The sequence below is a fragment of the Naegleria fowleri genome, assembly GCF_008403515.1.
Source record: "Naegleria fowleri strain ATCC 30894 chromosome Unknown tig3, whole genome shotgun sequence".
Taxonomy (NCBI): Eukaryota; Heterolobosea; class Eutetramitea; order Acrasida; family Naegleriidae; genus Naegleria; species Naegleria fowleri.
This window is the reverse complement of record NW_025407935.1, coordinates 439,324-460,696: the sequence shown is the minus strand read 5'-3', so window position 1 is coordinate 460,696 and position 21,373 is coordinate 439,324. Positions and strand designations below refer to the sequence as shown.

Sequence of the window (21,373 nt, the reverse complement as noted above, 5' to 3'; positions counted from 1 at the left end):
GGAATTACATTAGCTTGAGCGTAATAAATGCAATCTGTATGTGTGTGAATTATTGATATACATTCATGAACCTGTTAAGAGTTTTCATCTCCTCACGCAAGTACATCTTATGCGACTTTTTGTTAAAGTCAAAAACCATTTGTCGAAAAGGCTCTGGATGATTCGTTTTAAAACTTTGAATATTCTTCGTAATCATCTTCTTAATGTCATCACTGACTTCTGTTAGAGTTAGCCCTTCAACAAGTTTGTCAAAAATTTGGCGAGCTAAATTCCAATCTTCTGACGATGTTACATGATCTAATAATAACTTTGAAAGGGCTTGAAAACAAATTTCAAATTCCTCATAATCTGATTGGAGCGGTAGAGAATCAAGAAAAATAGGTATCGTATCAACAATGGTTTGATAGTCGACAATCTCACGTACAACAAATCTAGAAAAAGCAGCACAGGCATTATCCACCACTATTGGATTTTGTGTTTCAACATCTTCCATGATGGTCACAAGTATGTCCAAAATATTTGCAACATGAGTCTTCACTTCTGTAGAATGTGGATTGTAGAATGCCAAAATTCCAAGACCATACAGAGCATTCTGTTGAGCAGAGTGATTTGTATGTGACACGTATTGCATGAGAATTGGAATAAATTGTGAGATATAACACGTTGAAAGCTCTTGAAATTCCTCAATAACAGAGCAAATTACCCGCAATCCAGAGACAATTTCATCTATTGGATGATCGTTCGGAGATTCAAGATATTTGAGAATGTCTTGCCATATCAAATCAAAATAGGGTGCAAATCGCTTCCCAAGAAGAGTCGACATGGAGTCAATACTATCTAAATAGACGCTTATACATCGAAAGATTTCTTGACTAGTCGGAACAACATTTTCTTTCACAACCTTAAAAAGAGTTTCAATAATTTGATCCACACGTGAACCTACGCCAAGCATTCCGAATACCTCAATCATATCTTGGAGGTAAAAATTCATATTTTCAGCTAATGTCGAGTGTGGGTTCTGAGCTAAAAGTTGAATGATGTAATCCAAATATATATTCAACAGTTGCTTCTGTTGCAAAGAAAGTTGCTCATTGCCTTTTTGAATCGCCAAGCAAGGGACTCCAGCAAAAAGTAGCTCTTGAATTGGAGTATCTACTATTAATTCATCATTCTCTAAATCAAGTTCTTTGAGATTTGTCATATATATACTCCTAGCTAACGCATAAGCTCCAATATATCCAATATTATTATCGGTCAATGTTAAGGATGTCAAATTTGTCATGAAAGGACTCGAAGCTAATACCGTTGCTCCTTCATCTGTTAAAAAACACGTAATCAAACTAAGAGAGGTGAGATTGGCCATAAATTCACTCTCTGCAATGGATTTAGCTCCTTGGTCTTCAATATTGTCGCTCATAATTAGTGATGTTAAATTTTTCAAATACTTGCTTGACGCAATACTATGTGCTCCTTCATAGGTAATCCCAGTTTCTCCAATATTTAATTTTGTGAGGTTTTGCATGTATTTGTTGTCACCAATAGCCTTTGCTCCTTCATCTCCAATTGGGTTTGCTTGCAAATTTAAAACACGCAATTGTGACAAGTTGGGACTATTGACCATATTTTGAACTCCTTTTGCAATGTCATTTTCTATTAAAATCAATTCTTGTAAGTTTTTTAGCGCCTCACATTTGCCTATATAACTCGTATCTTCGTCGTCCATATCAATCCTGGTCAATTCTAATGAAGTTAAATTTTTCATGTATGGATTTAATGTAAGCCATTTATCATCATCTCCCAAATTTTCAGAAGAATTCTTGATGGAGAGAATCTGTAAATTTTGCAAATATTGACTCGATATAATAGGTTTTACACACGCCTCAAGAAGATCATCATAAATGCTAAGTCTTAATGTCGTTAATTTTTTTGAACGTTCATTGGTGGTAAGAGCTTTAGCTCCTCTTTCATCAATACAGGTTTCCAATACTTTCAAATTTGTACACATGAATGATGGACTTGACAATAGAGCGACTCCTTCTCCCTTGTCAGAGCAAACAAGTTCAAGATGAGTCAAATTTTTCATGTAACAACTTGTTACAATAGATGCCTCATCTTTAAGATCTTGTGTATCAATAATTCTTAAATAAGTCAAATTTGACATGTATACACTGTTTGCAATGGCTTTCAAAGCTGTATCGCCAATATCTTGATTTTCCCATAAATCAAGCCAAGTTAAACTTTTCATGTGCTCACTCTTTGCAATGCTGCAACATCCTTCCTCCCTCAGAGAATTCGATTGCAAAATTAATACTTGCAAACAAGACATGTGTGAGCTTGATGCAATATGTGTGGCTCCCACAGAGCTTAGATTATTATGACTCAAATTTAGCGACTTTAAATTCTTCATCGATTCACTCGATGAGATTAATCGTGCTCCTTCATCTCCCAAGTAATGATGAGTCAGATTCAATTCGGTCAAATTTGAAACCAACCGACATGAAACAAATTGAGCAAGTTTTTGGAGAGAATTCATTCTGCTCCTCACGGATACCATCCGATCAGAGGATACGGACAGAGATGCAAGTAAACACACACGCAATGGAATTCTCTCTGAAAAATCAAATTTCAAAGCAATCTGAAGGGAGATGGAAAGCCATTGTTTGGAGACTCGCATACCGACTCGTAAGATGAATTCCGAGTCTTGGAATTGAAGCATATGGAAGATGGTATCATCTACGAGAAGGGCATGGTTGGATTTTGTTGCATGGAAGATGATCGGAAGGAAATGCGTTTGGTGAATCGAGCAATTTTTCTTTTCCATTGTAAAGTGTATTTTTGGGTTGACTTGTAAAAATTCTGTCGAAAAAAAATAGTCGCAAAATGGTACGTACACTCTCCTTATGGCCTATTGTCCTCTATGCCTGACACGAAACGTTGCTCTCTTATTCCTTCAAATGACTTTTCTCCACCATCACCGTATAAAAATTTCTTCATCATCAATAATCATTATTGTACTATATTCGTGAATAATAATTCAATCCATCTGCAAATTCCTCAAAATAGGAAAATCAAGAAAACCAACCAACATTAGTCAAGGTTATCAAGTGCCTCGGTAGAACTGGTTCTCGTGGTGGTATCACCCAAGTCAGAGTTGAATTCATCAACACTGATAAGCCTCGTATCATTATCAGAAACGTGAAGGGTCCAGTCAAGGAAGGAGACATTTTGGCTTTGCTCGAAACCGAAAGAGAAGCAAGAAGATTGAGATAAGCGATTATCTTCCAATAAAACATTTATTAAATTATCCACATGGTGTTGATTGTGCTTTTTGTGTCGGCGCTAATGTCGAAATTCACAACTTGGACTCCGTGCTTACAGAGTTGTTGTGGAGAAGTGTAAAAAAAGATTACTCTCCTCTCAATTCACACACCATCCGAGTTGATGGACAAAGAAAAAAACCAACATGATCATATCTAGCAGCAGCATTCAACGATTAGTGGCATTCACTTTTCTCCTCTCCTTCGTGGCTGTGTGGCATTATTCTTCATCAACTTTAGTGTTTGCTTCTCCTTCTCCGAAATTGCAACTCTTCAAACAACACTTGAGACTCTCTTCCTCCTTCTCGTCCACAAGTAACACCAATTTATCGTCCTCCACTGTTGAGAATGGTGTTTGGACCAATGTCTTTCAACTCTTTGGCATTCGTTCACCTAATAACCAGACCGACACTGACAACAATCCAAAATTCATTTCCCTTTTCTATGATGGTCTTCATCAACTCATGAGAATCGATGCGGCAGGTCTAGGAGGTCCTAATGCACTTTTATCTTCCACTACGGTTGTTTTTGAAACACTCCGATTTTACATGAATGTCGTTTCGGTCGATTTTTGTATCTTTGAACATCTTCATCCGAATAACACGAATTGGTATGGAGCTCGAATTTTCCCCTTCTCTCAAAAAAAGACACAACGTGAGGGTGGATTTGTCATTTCCAATTACAAGATGGCAAGTTTAGTGAAGAGAGGAATTGTGATTGATCAATCAAAGTTGATTGTAGGAATGAATTCACAACGAGAATGCGATTTGTACAAGTTGGATGCTCATTCTGATTTGGCCGTTGGATTTGGATTCTACTTGTTTAATTATCAGGGACCTCAGTTTGTGGATGTCTATTATTATGAAGATTTAAAGACGAAACAACCTGCTCGATTTGAAATTTATGGATTGAATGGGTATAAGGAAGTGACGACATTTGACGTTGTGAATTTTGAGTTTTATGGTGAAGGAGATGACTCGGAAAATGTTTTTCAGAAGGACATGTTTTATTGGAATGTGAAACCAACGTGTCATTAAGGGACATTTACAGTCATCATGATGTCAGTGTTTCCACACTTTCGAGTGTTCCTTAAAAATTGACCTCTCAACATGCAAAACAATCCTAAGAGTCCATGAATTCGATTTTCTATTAATAATAATTGATAATATAAACGTGTGTAACATTATTCCAACTCTTTCTCCACTGGTAATTCTTTACTGCTCTTCATATGATTTTGCCGTGTGCTCAGCACTTTGTTCGATTGATTTTAATAAAAGTGTGTTCTCATTTCAAACTGATAACAAAGTTGCCAATACAAAGTAATAGCTCTCCTGTCAAATGGTTGACACACATACCACGAATATTCCAGCTGTTGCTTGTAATGCTTTTTACCTCAATAGATTTCAATAACTGACCATGTTCGTCGAAAACTGAAATCTCTAAATTCAAATGAGAGGTTGTGAGAACTATTCTCGACACAGAATCAAAGTACATCATGCTCATCTCAGCATTGGTATTCTTGTGGGTTTGTAAATCGGTCATTTTCTGCCAAGTTTGTTCTTTCTTTTTATAAATTGAAGGCCTACCATTCTGAAGAAGAATCATACAGTCAGAATCTATAAATTCAATTCGATCAGGAATAGGGGCATTATTGATTTCGATGGTTTGAATTAATTCACCATTTCCTAAATTTAAGACAACAAGATGTTCTGCACACACAAAACATTGATTTCTCGATGGTAAAATAGCCATTCCTTTTGGAAATTTAGGGCATGAGTCATTTCGCTAAATGCTATTATTTCGTAAATCATGAGTATTTTTACATTTCAATAAAGTTTTCAATGAATATTTGGAAATATTAGTGGGATATGAATCTACAATGACAATGGCATCGTTTTGTTTTCCATCAAAATTCTCTTCAATTCTAAAATGAATAAATCCATCTGTCTCAGCTTCAAAAAGAATCCTCTGTTTGAATTTTCGTGTATACAAATCAAATACTTGTATGAGATCATGTTGATAATAATAATAATCATACACGCACACTAAAATATAACCATGATGATATGAAATTTCAACCTGTTTTGCACAGTAGAATTCTTCATGAGGTTCAGAAACACACAATGGTTTCGAGGGATTGATTTCAAAATTCGTTGAAAAGCCCTTTTTTATCTTCCGATTTTTCATCATAAAATTTTCTTTTAATTTGTTGAAATACAAGTCGAGATCTGTATTGCCAATGTGTGATGATTCATGATGTTCCATAAATAAATATAAAATTATTTTAACTCTTTCTTCAATACTCTCCGCATTATCATCATCACATAAAGCCCGACAGAGAAAGGTCTGTTGGTGATCTTTGTTCATTTTTTTGTTCTAAAGATATGGATGAGCTTAGCAACGAGAAGCCTCTTTTCGTCCTCTTGTCTTGATTGTTTGAATAAAATACTTCATTAGACTCGTCATCAAGAAATTGATCATTGGTTCTGATTCGATACCACAACAAGAATCAGCCTAATAGATCTTCTCGTTGAACATTCGAATTGTCAACTTGCTCCACTCATTGACGATCTTTTGTGAAAAATGCAAGATATTCTCTCATGTCACATAAACCATAGCCATAGATTACAAGTCACTTGCTTATTTTTTTGTTTTTTTTCTTTTTTTCTGATGAGAGAGTTGCAAGCGTTGTTTTTCATGGGCTACTTGATTTGGATGAATATGAGAGCCCATATATTCTGCAATTTTCTTATTGCTGTCATGCCCATAGCCAAATAATTTGAGACCTTCGTTGAACTTTTTTCGTTCTTGTTTTGTCCATTGAGCGGTATATTTGGTTTGATAGGATTTGCGAGATTCTTTCATTTCGTCAGACTCCATCAATTTGTTGTAGGATTCAATTTGCTCAATATCATGATCCTCTCCATAGAATGTAGGATAGTCTATGATCAATAACGAGAGGAGAGTAAAAGAAGAGGAAATAGATCAGCAAACACAAATGGCGAGAATTTCAAAAAGATCATTCAAAAAAATTCACACACAATTTAACAATTCACAATCACCAATAACAACCACTTACTGAACGGATAATAATCAGGTGGACTCATCACATTTTGTAAATTGTCAAATACTCGTTTTCTAACATGCTGATAAACTTCACTCTCATTATTAAACTTGTCAATTCTCATGATACAATTCAAAAAGAGCGTTTGTATGGCATAAACATCTACCACGTTTTCTTCATTTTCTTCTGTACTTTCTTCCTCATGAGCAGTTGCACTCTCTTGTTGTAAATATTGATTGACCTCTTCTACCAACTTGTTCACCAAAATTGGTAATCGATTCACTCTCACACAAGTTAGTAATTGCCCCTCATGATACGCAATTTCATAAGGCACAATGGTCAAATACTTTTGAGTTTGCAATTGTTTTTCCTGATTCTCAAACAATATATCATCATCATCAATGTAATTTCGTTGAGAAGATGAATATTGTGGATCGAGTTGTGCTTGTTCTTTTTCATAAACGATGTTAGGAATGAAAGTGGTTCCTTCGTCATCATTATCATTCCGTTGTTGTTCTCCTCTCATGATAATTTCTCTTTTCCTGCAGACCGATCCAACATCTTCACCAGAAGAAGAAGAACGATTCGGAGGAGAAGATGGTAAGGCTTCATTCATCATCGGACTAGTAGTTATTCTTGTTGTTGTACCATTTGTTGGATAAATATTCGTTGAGTCATCATCATTCCTTTTCGGTTTGTTGTTGTTGTTATTTTGATGATGACTATGATGGGTATCATCAGAATGGTGAGATGTATTATTGGAGAATGATGAAGAAGAAGAAGAAGAAGGCTTGAGTTGCGGACTCACTGCAGCATCTACATTCATATCGTGATCATCCTCGTCGTCGTAGTGATACAATTCATCGTCCTCATCTTCCATCATTTTTTTTGAGGGAATTTACATGTTTTCCTGTTGTCCTCTGAAAATTGTCTCAAAACACTCTTCTCACAATGATCAAGCTTGAGTTAGGAGAACCAGTTTTGAAGATTACAACAAATTAAAAAAATGGTTGAATTTGAAGAATACTCGAGCACTCAACTCCTTCAACAACAACATCCACAACCGACTATATTCACTCCGATATCGGATCATGCTTGCTTTGTTACGATTGAATTATTGAACGAGTGTTTTGAAAATTTACAAATTCAATTGGAGTTGGTGGAGGCTTGTTATAATTTATTAAAATTAATTAATCCATTATCATCATCATCACAACCAATATTATCTAATGCAACACCAATTCATAATAGCACAACTTCTTCATCATTGGAATTTCCAAAATCAACTTTTTCTGACATAACGGAACAAGATTGTAGAGTATTGATGAGTATTGGATTTGGTCGTCAATTTTTAGAATCCATTGTACAGAATATTTCCAAAATGGAATCAAACGATCAACACACTTTGAATCTTTCTGACAAGTCTTCTTCTCAAATTAATTTTATCAAGCAATATTTAAACTCTTCTGATTTTAGGGAATATCCCAAAGATTTAAAAGGAAAATTTGGTGGATTTCCCAACACTGGAGGTGATATTTTTCTTCACATTAAATCGAATAATATGGATGGAGCTTTTCGTTGCAGTATGCAAGTGTTAAATGACGCAAAAATTGCTCCACACGTGAAAAAAGTTCAAGATGAAACCTTTGGATTTTTACATCGAAAAAACGTGAAAAAAGGTTTAGGAAGAGATTTATCTGGATTTGAAGATGGAACTGAGAATCCAAAAGAATTGGAAGAAAAAATTGAAGCGGCTCTGAATGAACATGGTGATTCGTTTTTATTGGCACAGAAATGGGTCCATAATTTAAAGTTTTTCAATTATCTTCCACTAAGAGAGAGAGAAAATGATATTGGAAGAACCATGGATGAGAGTATCGAGTTGGAAGACAAATCGCCAAACTCTCACGTGGCACGTGTATCGCTGGTCGAAGAGGATGGACATGAAATTCAAGTCATTCGACAATCCATGACATTTGGAAATTCCTCTCAACATGGCCTCTTTTTTCTGTCATTTGCCAACTCTACTCAGACTTTTATTCACCAGTTGGAAAGTATGGTGGGTGTTGGAAAATTCGCCACTCCAGAAGGTCACAACGACCATATTATGCGATTTTCTACGAATATTTTGGGATCTTTTTATTATGTTCCCTCTATGAGGAGTTTGGAAGTGTTGACAGAGGTCATGTCGTGCGTTCTTAAACATCAACATTCTACAGCAGCACGAGCGGGACACAGATTGAGCAAGCTGTGAAAGTGGAATTAGAAGAGAACCAAACGTTTGTGTGTTATTATCCTAAGCATGACAGGAACCTGCAACAATATTTTTTGCCAACAAGCACAATGCCACTCTCTTGAATACTGCTTTCTCATATCTTGAGCAACTCGTGTGCCTTATTAGAACTTTTCAATGGATAGATCAAATCATATTAAATGTATTTGACAAGAAAATAAATTAGACAAATTTCGTGTTTCGTTGTATTCCCATATACAAATTTATTTGAAATTCTTGGGATATTTCAACACATATATAAGCAAGGAACATTTGTACAGCCGTTTTCATCGCACACTTGACACATTCCAGGTTCCACCTGTTGTTTTTGTGAGGGTTTAGTTGTGTCCTCTTTGTTCGTTTCCAAATTCGTGGTGTTGTTCTGCTCTTTCTGTTCGTTTACTTGCTGCATTTTTGCTTGTTCTGGTTCGGTGGTTGAGTTGTTCATTGTGGTCGTGTTTTCTTTTGTTTGAAATATCAGATTGTCCAACAGCCAAAGTTTTTGAATTGAAACTTTGAGCCTCAACACTTGCGGCGAAATAAAATATTCTACGACTCTAAAATAAGACTTGAGGGCGTCAAAATTTTTTATCGTATTCGATCGAAAATTAATATTCACTAACGTTACTAATTGGATTTGCACACTTACAAATTGTGCAAAGCAAGTAGCAGATCACCTTGTATCAAAGAAGTAAATTCATGCATGTTTTTTCTGTGAAAATCAATTAGCATTCACTTGGCAAGTTAATGTTTTTGAGGAGAAAAAAGGCATGGTATCTTCTTGTTCCTCTTCGATCATGCTTTCATTAAAGACACTCTTATTCTTTTTCGCATATGGTGTATTTCTTGTCATGAAGCATTCTCGACATACCTAATTTGATTGTCATGAAATTTGAAATTTGAAAAATAATGTAATTTTTCAACATTCAGAGCTTAGATAATTAAGTACTTGTGAACTTACAGCAATATACTTGTCAGCACCACCAATCACTTCCGTTTGTTGTTCATCGGTGATACGTTTAGTAAAAGCAGCATCTTTGCAGCAAACCATGCAAACAGCCTTCAATTTCACAACACTTTCAGCCATTGGAATCAAACGCAAGACGTCACCAAAAGGTTTTCTTTGGAAAGTTCCATCCAAGGCGCTCACAATCACAATTTTACCTCCATTTGCAGCTGCTTCACAAAAGTCAACTAAATCAGGAAAGAATTGACCTTCATCAATTCCAATGACATCATATTTCTGCACAAGATGAGCAATCTTTTCCAAACGATCGGTTGGAATGGCACGTTGTTGCACTTGGTCATGTGTCGAAACACTCTCCTTACTATATCTTACATCATTGATGTACTTAATGAGTACACATTCTTTAAGGGCAATTTGATAACGACGCATTCTTCGAAGTAGTTCAGAAGTTTTTCCTAATGATGGTTGTGATGGTAGTAATGATTGGTTTTGAATTAATTCATATAATTAATATAAATATAGACATTGAGAGGTGTGAATATAAAGAAATCAACAGATTTACCAAAATTGGCTCTTCAAACCTACCTGCAAACATATTTCCAAAGATTAATTGAATATGACCTGTATATAAGAGAGGAAAACCAAATTTTGAGGAAAGTACATTCGGAGTGTTTGGGGTATTGAAACAAGGAATAGGTTGTTCTTCTTTTGTTGATGCTGTTGGTGTACATGGTGATGAAGAACATGAAGAAGCCGATCTCTTCGGAGTGGAAGGAGCAAGAATCTTTTGGGATGACGAAGACATGATTGCAACTTCGGACATGATGATGATTCAATACAGAATGATGATGATGATGATGAGGAGAGTTGTACCTACAATTTCAAGAGGATTCAACAAGAAGGAGGATTTTAGAGAAGAAATTAATGATAAAGAAAATTGCAAACCGTTAGGTGATGCAACGGAAATTTTTTCAATGTTTGTTTGAAGAATGTGGAAATTCAATCAATTTTCAAAACGTGCCAATGGTGGTTGTGGTGATTGAGTTTCGTCAATCAATAGGTTGTCCATGAATCAATGTTTGAATGATAAAGGAGAATGTACATACGATTATGCGAATATCAATCAACGTGGTTTCTTTTTTTTTTGATTGAAACGCGACACTTTGACAGTTTTTTAATCCAATTTTTTGAAACGATTTTGTAACGGATGAGTTTGGCGGGTTATTGTTTGATTGTCACAGAAATCGTGAAAGTTTGAATCTGACGATGTTGCGAATTTCTTCATTGTCGGATATTCGGTTCCGAATTTGGAGATTCAAATTTCAGTAGGAAAGCATATTTAAATTGCACAATTAATTATTGCATAGGGAATGACTGAACCATAGAAGAACTCAGAACAGACATTGCACGAGATGGTCACTTGTCCATGTCACATTCATCTCCAACAATAACACTTTTGTTACAAGTTTGAAATAAAGTCTGTGGAAGAAATTTGATTTTTTTAAGGTAAATTAAGGTAAAGTTGCAGTTCAATGAACATGGAACTTTGGGTCTAATGCAGAGATTCAAGTCGTTTTTTTGTGCACTCAAGAACAGGCTCTGATAGGAATGATATCAACCTTCATTCTAAAAGCACTATAAAAACTGATGTAGAAGCCATTCTGTTCCAAAAACAATCAGAAAAAACAAGATCATTGATATCAATACAGTTCAAATTTCAAGTCTCTCTAACACTCAACAATACTCAACAACAACATGGACGTTCAATCTCTCGTCGTCGACAATGGAAGTGGTATGTGCAAGGCTGGTTTCGCTGGTGAAGATGCTCCTCGTTGTGTCTTTCCTTCTCTCATTGGTAGACCCAAACAAAGATCCATCATGGTTGGTATGGGCAACAAAGATGCCTATGTGGGTGACGAAGCAATGAGTAAGAAAGGTATTCTTGCTTTGAAATATCCCATCGATCATGGTATCGTTACGAATTGGGATGATATGGAAAAGATTTGGCATCATACGTTCTACAATGAATTGAGAGCTGTTCCTGAGGAACATCCAGTCTTGTTGACCGAGGCTCCATTGAATCCAAAGGCCAATCGTGAAAAGATGACTCAAATCATGTTCGATACATTCTCTGTGCCAGCCATGTATGTCGCCATTCAAGCTGTCTTGTCCTTGTATGCATCAGGTCGTACCACTGGTATTGTTTTGGACTCTGGTGACGGCGTCTCTCACACTGTTCCAATCTATGAAGGTTATGCTTTGCCACATGCCATTTTAAGATTGGATTTGGCAGGTAGAGATTTGGCAGATTATTTGCAAAAGATTCTCATGGAACGTGGCTACTCTTTCCACACAAGTGCTGAGAGAGAAATTGTGAGGGATATTAAGGAAAAGTTGTGCTATGTTGCATTGGATTTCGAAGCTGAAATGAAGAAGGCATCCGATTCTTCAAGCATTGACAAGTCCTATGAATTGCCAGATGGTAATATCATTACCGTTGGAAATGAAAGATTTAGATGTCCTGAAGTCTTGTTCCAACCAAATTTCATTGGAATGGAATCTACAGGTGTGCATGAAACTACTTTCAACTCGATTGGTAAATGTGATATTGATATCAGAAAGGATTTGTATGCCAATGTGGTCTTGTCTGGTGGTACTACCATGTTTGATGGAATTGCTGACCGAATGACCAAGGAATTGACTGCCATGGCTCCTTCCTCCATGAGAATTAAGGTTGTGGCTCCACCTGAAAGAAAGTACTCGGTCTGGATTGGTGGCTCTATTTTGGCCTCTTTGACGACCTTCCAATCCATGTGGATTACAAAGGAAGAATATGAAGATGCTGGTCCAGGAATTGTTCATAGAAAGTGCTTCTAAACATTAATGTTTAATCCTTCTAAGAAACGACCACGTCCTCTCAACAAATTTTTGTAAATAAAACCAATCGTTTTCACTTATAACAACAATATCATCGAAAATCCTCAAAATCTCCGTATTCAAGCGATTCATCGAACGATTGAATGAGAGGGACTGTTTTCTTGGTTCATGAAAGCAGTATCAATTGCTGAGCTCCCTCTGTCCAACAGCTTCTAAGATTCTCATTTGCAGTAAACGTTGAAACAAAAGTTGAAACCTCTTGCTGAGGTTAATATCGTTCTAAATGTCTCCCAATCCTCCGATCTCATTGTTGAGAAATGTACATTCTTCTAATAATAATTTAATAATATTTTATGAACGCAACATCAGTGGCAGAAACTCCGAAGAAGAGGGCACAAGTGAGAAGTCTCAGCACTCGTGGTGAATGGAGTGACCAGGAGTAACACCATACGCTCCAAAGAAAATCGCTTTTCAAAAAAAATTTACAGCGTAAAGCCTTGCTTGATTTTTAGCAAGATTTTTTTTTGTCATCACCCGAAACGAGACTTTTCAAAAACACCGATCATGATGAAGATGACTTTATATAACCACTCACGGAAGGGGTCTTCCTCGTCCTTATTTTTGATGATGAGTGTGGCTTTGATTGTAGCAATTTTGGGATCAGTCTTTATGATGAATGTGCAGGGACAGTTTGTGAGTTGTCCCTATTTTACCGAGGTTTATGTGAGTCCATCGACAAAAGTTTTGAATGATACACTCTTCCCTCCAATGGTGAGAGGTTTGGTGAATTCTATCAATAATTACAGTATGTATTTTGTTTGTTCATGGAGAACATTGCTTGTCAAATCCAATGATTCACCGATGATAATTATTGAAATCATTCAAATTATTTCACAACAATTTAATTTCGCGAATGTGTGAAAATTTTGTGTGATCGCACAAATTTTATTTCACACACAACACCGAATCCTTCTCTGTTGCGTCGTTTTTGCTCTTTGGCGTTACTTCTTGTGTCATCATTGTGATGATGAAAATTCACCACAACAACATCATTCGTGGATACGACGTCACTTGGTTCTCATTACCGAACAACTTGATTCTAAAATTTCGGTGTCTCTCACATCAATATTTCCTTCAATTTCTGAATAATTGTTCGAATGGCCTCCGCCGACGGAAATCAAAATTTTGCACTTTCATCATCTCATAATTCTCATAATCTCACCTTTTCAATTCTGTTGTAAACAATGGTTCCAATCACTTTTTGATTGAACACTCCCACAACTACAACTATTGGTATCAATAGACAACAAGGTCAATCAAACCGTTCGAGTGGACGCCGAATGTGCTGTTGTTCCTCTCTCAACAAATCCTGAAGACGAAAACACTCCAAAGATTAACATTTTCGTCAAGAGGGTGCGTTTCAATCCTCAACAAGATGCCAAGAAAGCTGTCTGGATTTTGAGTGGTCTCTCTGACCCATCCATTGTTGAAGTCACAATGCAACTCGTTTCCAAATTATTGGGACAAGATTTTGATTTATACACACTCGACATCAGAGGAAATGGAAGAAGTTCTCGTATTGGATGTGCCTCTGCTCAAGCTGAGAGTCCAGGAAGTAATGATGGAATTTTCATTTCTGACTCTGAATGGAAGGAATGTTATCAAGCCTTTGACACTGAATATGGTACCAACAAGGAGTTTTACTCCACCAAGGCTGCTGCCATTGATGTTGCCAAGTTGATTCAACAATTTAATAGCAAGCAAGAGACCTTTGTCTATGGTATTGGTTTTGGTACTCTTTTAGTTTCTCGTTTGATGCGTTATGTTGAATTGAAGAGTTTGAATATTGTTAAGGGTGTTGTATTGGATGGTGTCATTAGTACTTCTGGATCATTGAGTTATGGAGGTCTTTTGACTGTGACTGATTCTGACAGTATCATGAACAATGTTGGTTTGCAATTTATGAATACTTTCAACGGTACTCAAATGTGGTCTGACAAGTATGGCAAAACTGATGCTGTTACCTTCTTGAAGAAGACAATTCAAAGTGTCTACTTGAACGGTACTTGTAAGGCAATTTCAAATGTTCTTCCACTTCCAGAATTCAAAGCCATGTTGGGTCATTTGTTGCTCGGCGCTGAGACTAGAGTTTTTGTTCCTGCCATTCTCTATCGTATGAATCGATGTGACGAAGATTTGGACGTTGCCACCATTCTCCACGTGAGAGACATCATTGCTGCCAGAATGAAGCAATACACTCAATTGACATCACTACCAATGACCTCTCCTGTTGCCTTTTTGAACATTATTTTCGCCGAGCTTTTCGATCCATCCGCTACAATTCTCGACCTCCAAACTCAATACAATGAGACTCAAATTGCTACTCCTGAAGCCATTCGTTTCGCATCCTTGTATCAAACCACTGGATGGAAACCATACTCTCTCGATGCCCAATACTACAATCAAACTTTCACAACCACAGTTCCTGTTCTTTTGATTAACGGAGAATTGGATGCTGAGACTCCATTATGGTCTGCACAAAACCAAAACAATGGCATTAAGGGACCTCACAACTTGGTCACTATTCCATACACTGGTCACTTCACTGCATTTGATTCTACCTATGTTAATGGAACCATTCCATGTGGTTTACAAATCATGCTTAACTTTGTGAACATGGCCACTCCTGATGCGGCAACAGTTGATACCACTTGTGTCAAGAATGTTTTTCTCAACTTCTCTGGTAATTCAATTGTAAATGAAATGATCATGGGAGTTAATGACATTTATGAAGATGCATATGAAGCACCAGAAATTGAAAAGGTTGTAAATTTGTACTTGTTCATTGGTGTTGAAGCTGGTACTGTTGTCCTTTCCATAATTATTATTTGCTGCCTCATTTACTACATTGTTCAATTGAAGGGAAAGGAACAAGAAAAGTATGAAGATTTAGATCAATAAGTCAACAACAACAAATTGGGTTACACTAAGGCCTATTTTCATATTTAATTTAATCCATTTATTATTAATAAACTGCATGAATATTGTATTCAATGCAAGATAAATTTCAGAAAGTTTTTTTGGTGACTGTAAGGGGAACAAGATTGTTGTGTTTCAAACAGGGAAAAGGCAAAAAAATGGACTTTGGGAATAGACTTTGTCATCATCAAGCGAGGATTGAAATTGCAATTATCGAGTTTAAATCGAGAGAAAAATAGAGAACATCACCGTCATAGCTCACACAGTCTAGTGTTAATTTGAAGACTACGTGTACGAACCATTGAAAATATTTGATTAATCAAAATACAAATTGTTAATACACATGATCCCGAATCGTCCTCGCACACAAACCAATTGTCTTACTTGTGTTCAATGCCAATCACCTCTAGTGCCTTTGGAGTGGATTTGTATGTGTACTTTTCCCGATTCTGCTCAACACTGCACTCTAAAACCAGAGCACCAGATCAAATACCATTCCGATCTTTCAAAAGGATATTTGGAAAATGATGAATCCAACATAAAACTATTGAAACAAGTCCACATCAGACCACCAGAAAAGAAGAATTCAATCAACATTTTGGAATGTGCTAAATGCGGAGAGAAGATTTCCACTATTATTGCACAAATGATTGGAAAAGATGGTAAAGAATGGCCATTTGTTTGTTTTCGGCCTGAAGCATTATATGTTCCTTCTCTAGAAAACAAAGATGTGTGTTTTCGAAAGAAAGGCCTTAAATTTCGAGAACGAAAAGATAAATTGCGATTAGCGGAGCGCTTGTGCACTGACTATGAAATTAATAGAGAAGAAAAGATTCTCGAACACCAGTCAATGTGTGACTTTCTACCCACAAATCATCCAAGAATTGATAACACTTCAAATATTAACTCGCTATTAGAGAGATATAGACCTCCTTCGGTGCGTTCAACCGTTAGAAACTATCAAGCTGAAATGTATTTTCAATGTTTGTTTCAAAATTCATTGATTGCTTTGCCTACCGGAATGGGAAAAACTCTGATCGCAATCTTATTGATGAAAAAGATGCTAGAATTGAATCCACAAAAACTGATAGCGTTCGTTGTCACGAAGATACCTCTTGCATTTCAACAGTGCCAATATATTGAACAGGAAACAGGTATTCCATGTCAAGTATTGTGTAGTGAGACCAAAAACGATGACACATTGCAGAAATTGAGATCAAAAGAAATCAAAATTCACTGTTTCACAGATGGAATGTTATTCGCTCTCATAGAAACATCAGTTGTTTCTCCTGAAGACTTTTCTATGGTTGTATTTGATGAGATCCATCATGGAGCGGCAGAAAATCACAAATTTTGCAAGATTTCTAAAAGCTTGTTGAAAAGCAAATACGAAGTTAAAATATTAGGCCTTACTGCTACACCTTCTCACCTAGAAGAAATTCTTGCAAACTTTCGTATTACTTCCATCTCTTATCCATGCATCATGAGAAAAGAAATTGAGGAAATCAAGTTTCTAACACAAACAAAGTCTACTTCATTCAAAGAGCAAGATGAACAAGTTGAATTGAAAAATATCATTTCGAAAAGAATTTATGATTTGAATGAACAACTTGGCCCATATAGACTCTCTGATAATATTATTAACCATTATCCTCTAATGATAGGATGTTTACGAAACGTGCAATTTCCTTCACATCTCAGAGAAATGGTAGAGCATATGCGAAAACTTGTTTCTCTTATTGAGATTACAGATATACTGGGAAGCAAGTATGCAATCGATATTATTAACAAAAGTCAAGACTTAACGTTATCACAACTGAAGCATGAAATTCAACACGTTCCGTCCAAATATTCACCAAGGTATGTAATTATTTGATTGTTATGCCAAATGGGTGAGCTGTTGTTAAGATATGGAGAACTGGAAAAGATATTAAAAAAGAGAAAATCGTTTGACGAAAAAATTATTGTATTTGTGAAAACCAGAGATACTGCTCTCAAATTAACGAGTCTACTCGAAAGAAATGAACAACTGTCTCAAAGCACTTGATCCTGAGATATAAAAAAAGGAGACTCACCTTACCAACGTCTTTGCTTGTTTTCGTCACAATATACTTCAGATAGTTCACATGCATCTACTCTAATTCCTCATCATGATGTTCTGGAGAATGATCATGTAAACGTATCACTAGAAAGGTATTTGGAATTTGAAAATTGTTGCAACTATATCAAACAATGTTACTCTTGTTCTGATTTGGATTTAGTGGCAGGTGACAAAAAGCTTGGCAGAAAATTATACGCTTCTCTTGTCTTGAGATATAGAACAGAGGCCATGAATAACCATGACAAATTTGTCATTCCACAAGAAAGAGTGACTTTAAGTGCATACAACTGGATCGTACCAAGCTCTCAAAGCTCATGTTTGAATGAGTATATTGCTTTTGGAATGATTTCACGATCTATTTATCATTTCATCCATACTCACTTTGGAGTTTATCTCGACCAGTTAAGGGAAATAGAAAGAGAAAAGACAAAATTTCAAGACATGATAGGAGAACAGTTTAGAATATTTATATTTGGCTCAGTTTCTGTGCTACTTCATGATTCGAACAACACCGATGTAGATTTTTATGTGATGTACTACAAAAAATCGGTGCCAGTCATCACGGTTTTACTTCCTACAAAGATAATAGACTGCTGTGAATCGATGGATCTTTCTGGATCAACACGAGGATTAAGAAAAAAGCATTTGTTACGAAAATACTTGAAACAAAAGCCCTGTTTGTTCGTGATTCTGAATATACTCGTTCAATGGTTTAGAAGAGTGTTTTCGCCAAATGTAATTAAGACCTATTTATTTGTTTGGAAGATGATTGATTATTGTATTGAGCGAGGCTATCTCAACAAAGAAATTGTACCCTCTGAAGAGGAAACTTTTGAAATAGAAATTGCAGAGAAGGACTCTCATACTTCTCTCTCCTCTTTGAAGGAGTTAACGCCATGATTGATTCAGTACAAGATGAATGCAATTTTCAAGTCAAAATACCTCATTTGATATCTAAAGTGTTAGGCTATGATGTTATTATGTCACAACATTTTTCAGACGAATTGAAAAGAACATGCAATATCACCATTCTAAGCATTACTATAAAGCAGAACAAATCGTACTGGATAACAGCAAAGGGAAAGAGATCATATATATTTGATTTAAAAAAGCTTTTGGCGATGTGGGATTTTAACTTACATCTTTTCCAGTGCAAAAGAAATAACTTGTTTGTAGAAGGTTCTTACCTGTCTGTGTTCGAGGAGTGTGTTAGTGATACAGATACAGCCATATCATTTATTCCTTATCAAGGAAAGAGCCAGCCCAAGCACATTGATTCATGTATCACAAAATCTTTGCCCATCATTTCTGCTATTGCAAGCTCACAATTCCACTTATATCCAATAATGACTCAATTGCAAAATCAGCTTCAAAAGGCAATTGCTTAGTTTCATGTCAAGTAGTTATAATGATCCAGAAGCGTGGAGAATATCTGTAAAATTTGGAAAATATTATCTCATCAATTTAGAAAAGTCATGTTTTTCTGAAATGTTGGATATTTCTCCACAACTATTCAATCAAGTAATGCAAAAAAAAACCAAAAATATGAAGTTGGAACAATTGGTCAAAAAAAGTCATTCACAAAAGGATCCAGGGTCTAAGGACAAGGATGACGATGGCGATTTTGAAAAGATTTCTCCTCTCAAATCCATCACCAAGAAAATTGATACAAATGACTATAATGAGCAAAAAGTGAAGGATAAGAAAGCTCCTTCGGATTCATTTTTCACTTGCATTAATGAAACATCGATTAACATTCTCAAAGAGAAATTGTTTAACCCATTAATCATTCGGGATACACGTGTCGAAAAAGAGGTAGAATATCATTGTTATATTATTGGTGAATCCAAAGACCAAGAGTTCAAAGTGAAATTGGATTCTAATTTCCGTAGAATATCTCGCGTTGTCTCTTCTTCAACAAGATTTTTTGCAGGTACCTTTATTTCAAGTGTTCCACACCATTCTGACATGAGATTATATTTTAATATGAAAACTTTGGTTGAAGAAAACTCAAACAAAATTGTTAATCTTTTTAACGATAAGGAACAGATCATCAAACCCTGCAATGACAACAAAAATTTAGAGTACAATCCAAAACTTCGTGTAAATTTGGTCCGAAAATTGATGAAAGAGAGATTTGACATTAAGTATTACAATCAAGTATTTGAAGTATCTCTTCTCAAAGTTGAGACATTTATTCAATCAGGACTTGGTTACTCATTAGGATTCTTAGAAAGCCACTACGAGATGAAAATTGCCATTCCTCACCAGAGACCTCTTGATTATGATATTCAGACATGCCGATTGTTGTGTCTGCTTGGAATAGATTGTCTTTCAATAATGAATGCTTAATCCTTGGAAAAGATCGATGCAAGCATTATTAAGTATCACAATAAACAACTTCTCATTTGTGATTCCAAATATTTGACAATATTCAAAAGAAGGTTAACCAAGTTGATCAATCTTTGTGAATGAATGTAATGAAGGCGAGCTTAATTATGTCAAATAGAGGTCAGTTCCCAAACTTCAAGGATGTTTATCGCACTGAATGTTCGTTGAGAACACAAACATCGAAATGGCAGAAAATGGTTTCGAAGAGAGGCTAAATTGAGATGGACACTCACAGTTGGCTTCTAAATTGGTTGAAAAAAATTCGTCTATTCTCTTTGAGGTAAGGCTTTTCGATCATGATGATCGGAATGAAAAATTTTCAAGTTAGTGGAAGCAGTAACAGATGGAAACAGTATTAAGTGTTCAGATTGAAGAATTGACTAGGCTTCAGGAAGAGGAGCATTCCAAACTCGGAAGCTTGCTGCAAGATAATGAAGTGCTTCTTTCCAAGGTCAACCAATGTAAGTGGTGTCTTTTGCTTCAACATGGAATTGAGTATTTTTTCATTATCTTTCAAAATAATGATGAGGTGAAGAGGAATTAGATTGTTTGCAAAGAAAGAAGAGAATGCTCTCATTCGATAATCAAACCTCTCAAAATCGGTTGGATTCACTTGAAGAAAGCATTTCATTCATGGAAAAGGACATTGATGAGCATCTAAAGCGGATTGTTATCAACCACGGAAGAAGAGAACAAAAGGAACAACAAAAGAAGGAATTCGTATCATTGATGGAAGATGAAATTGCCAAGTATGAACAACATTTGAAGGAAATCAATTTGTACTACTATGAGGGATCTGATGAAGGACTTGAAATTCAGCGTTTGAAAGAACATATTGAAAATATACAGCAAGAAATTGCCTCCATTGAGAAATCCATAAACATCGAAGAGAAACGACAAGACGCACTCCAAAAAGAGATGGACTCTCTCTCACGCAGTATTGAAGAAGAAGTGAAACGTCAGGAGGATATTGAAAAGTCTTGGCAACAGAAAGAACAACAGGAAAAACAGATCCGTTCCAAACTCGAATTTCACCAAGGTTCAATGGCTACCAAGGAGAAGGAAAAGGCAGACCTTGAGAGTTCCATCATGTCCATGCAGGAAGAATTGCAGCTTCTCACTCAGGAAACGAATCAGCAAATTCAAAAAAGAGAAGCGCTCAGTAAGAGATTGAAGGGCCTATAAGAACAGCATCATGTTTTCTCCTTGTTACAAGAATAATTACTCCTCTGAAAATAAACATCTTTTTTTAAACAATGATAATGTTAAAACCTTGCGCTGGAATTTTCTCAACTCCGTGACTCTCGGAGTATTACGCCGCATCGTCCAACATGACTTGAACAATTATGAACGGCATACCAAAACCAACTCTTATCGGAATCCAACTTGAAAAAAATTCAAAACA

General features: G+C 36.1%; 12 protein-coding genes across 12 annotated transcripts; 8 read left to right on the top strand and 4 right to left on the bottom strand.

Moving 5' to 3' along the window:
- Positions 1–49: 49 nt before the first annotated feature.
- On the bottom strand, positions 50–2,716 carry FDP41_007534 (uncharacterized protein; the record flags this gene model as incomplete). Its single annotated transcript, XM_044711290.1, has 1 exon — positions 50–2,716. The coding sequence occupies one exon, from the start codon at positions 2,714–2,716 to the stop codon at positions 50–52; it is 2,667 nt and encodes an 888-aa protein (XP_044569070.1).
- A 164-nt stretch (positions 2,717–2,880) lies between these two features.
- FDP41_007533 (uncharacterized protein) lies at positions 2,881–3,270 on the top strand (the record flags this gene model as incomplete). Its single annotated transcript, XM_044711289.1, has 2 exons — positions 2,881–2,883; positions 3,064–3,270. 2 exons carry the CDS (start codon positions 2,881–2,883, stop codon positions 3,268–3,270), a joined length of 210 nt encoding a protein of 69 aa, XP_044569069.1.
- A 193-nt stretch (positions 3,271–3,463) lies between these two features.
- FDP41_007532 (uncharacterized protein) lies at positions 3,464–4,354 on the top strand (the record flags this gene model as incomplete). The annotated part of the gene is made up of 1 exon (XM_044711288.1): positions 3,464–4,354. One exon carries the CDS (start codon positions 3,464–3,466, stop codon positions 4,352–4,354), a length of 891 nt encoding a protein of 296 aa, XP_044569068.1.
- Positions 4,355–5,102: 748 nt separating this feature from the next.
- On the bottom strand, positions 5,103–5,684 carry FDP41_007531 (uncharacterized protein; the record flags this gene model as incomplete). Its single annotated transcript, XM_044711287.1, has 1 exon — positions 5,103–5,684. The coding sequence occupies one exon, from the start codon at positions 5,682–5,684 to the stop codon at positions 5,103–5,105; it is 582 nt and encodes a 193-aa protein (XP_044569067.1).
- Positions 5,685–5,957: 273 nt separating this feature from the next.
- Positions 5,958–7,264, bottom strand: FDP41_007530 (uncharacterized protein; the record flags this gene model as incomplete). Its single annotated transcript, XM_044711286.1, has 2 exons — positions 5,958–6,259; positions 6,397–7,264. 2 exons carry the CDS (start codon positions 7,262–7,264, stop codon positions 5,958–5,960), a joined length of 1,170 nt encoding a protein of 389 aa, XP_044569066.1.
- A 123-nt stretch (positions 7,265–7,387) lies between these two features.
- FDP41_007529 (uncharacterized protein) lies at positions 7,388–8,635 on the top strand (the record flags this gene model as incomplete). The annotated part of the gene is made up of 1 exon (XM_044711284.1): positions 7,388–8,635. One exon carries the CDS (start codon positions 7,388–7,390, stop codon positions 8,633–8,635), a length of 1,248 nt encoding a protein of 415 aa, XP_044569065.1.
- A 739-nt stretch (positions 8,636–9,374) lies between these two features.
- FDP41_007528 (uncharacterized protein) lies at positions 9,375–10,443 on the bottom strand (the record flags this gene model as incomplete). Its single annotated transcript, XM_044711283.1, has 3 exons — positions 9,375–9,524; positions 9,615–10,075; positions 10,206–10,443. The coding sequence occupies 3 exons, from the start codon at positions 10,441–10,443 to the stop codon at positions 9,375–9,377; spliced, it is 849 nt and encodes a 282-aa protein (XP_044569064.1).
- Positions 10,444–11,375: 932 nt separating this feature from the next.
- On the top strand, positions 11,376–12,497 carry FDP41_007527 (uncharacterized protein; the record flags this gene model as incomplete). The annotated part of the gene is made up of 1 exon (XM_044711282.1): positions 11,376–12,497. The coding sequence occupies one exon, from the start codon at positions 11,376–11,378 to the stop codon at positions 12,495–12,497; it is 1,122 nt and encodes a 373-aa protein (XP_044569063.1).
- Positions 12,498–13,070: 573 nt separating this feature from the next.
- On the top strand, positions 13,071–15,458 carry FDP41_007526 (uncharacterized protein; the record flags this gene model as incomplete). Its single annotated transcript, XM_044711281.1, has 2 exons — positions 13,071–13,302; positions 13,801–15,458. 2 exons carry the CDS (start codon positions 13,071–13,073, stop codon positions 15,456–15,458), a joined length of 1,890 nt encoding a protein of 629 aa, XP_044569062.1.
- A 361-nt stretch (positions 15,459–15,819) lies between these two features.
- Positions 15,820–18,477, top strand: FDP41_007525 (uncharacterized protein; the record flags this gene model as incomplete). Its single annotated transcript, XM_044711280.1, has 2 exons — positions 15,820–17,336; positions 17,598–18,477. The coding sequence occupies 2 exons, from the start codon at positions 15,820–15,822 to the stop codon at positions 18,475–18,477; spliced, it is 2,397 nt and encodes a 798-aa protein (XP_044569061.1).
- A 492-nt stretch (positions 18,478–18,969) lies between these two features.
- Positions 18,970–19,929, top strand: FDP41_007524 (uncharacterized protein; the record flags this gene model as incomplete). The annotated part of the gene is made up of 1 exon (XM_044711279.1): positions 18,970–19,929. The coding sequence occupies one exon, from the start codon at positions 18,970–18,972 to the stop codon at positions 19,927–19,929; it is 960 nt and encodes a 319-aa protein (XP_044569060.1).
- Positions 19,930–20,311: 382 nt separating this feature from the next.
- On the top strand, positions 20,312–21,153 carry FDP41_007523 (uncharacterized protein; the record flags this gene model as incomplete). Its single annotated transcript, XM_044711278.1, has 2 exons — positions 20,312–20,429; positions 20,498–21,153. The coding sequence occupies 2 exons, from the start codon at positions 20,312–20,314 to the stop codon at positions 21,151–21,153; spliced, it is 774 nt and encodes a 257-aa protein (XP_044569059.1).
- Between the last annotated feature and the right edge of the window lie 220 nt (positions 21,154–21,373).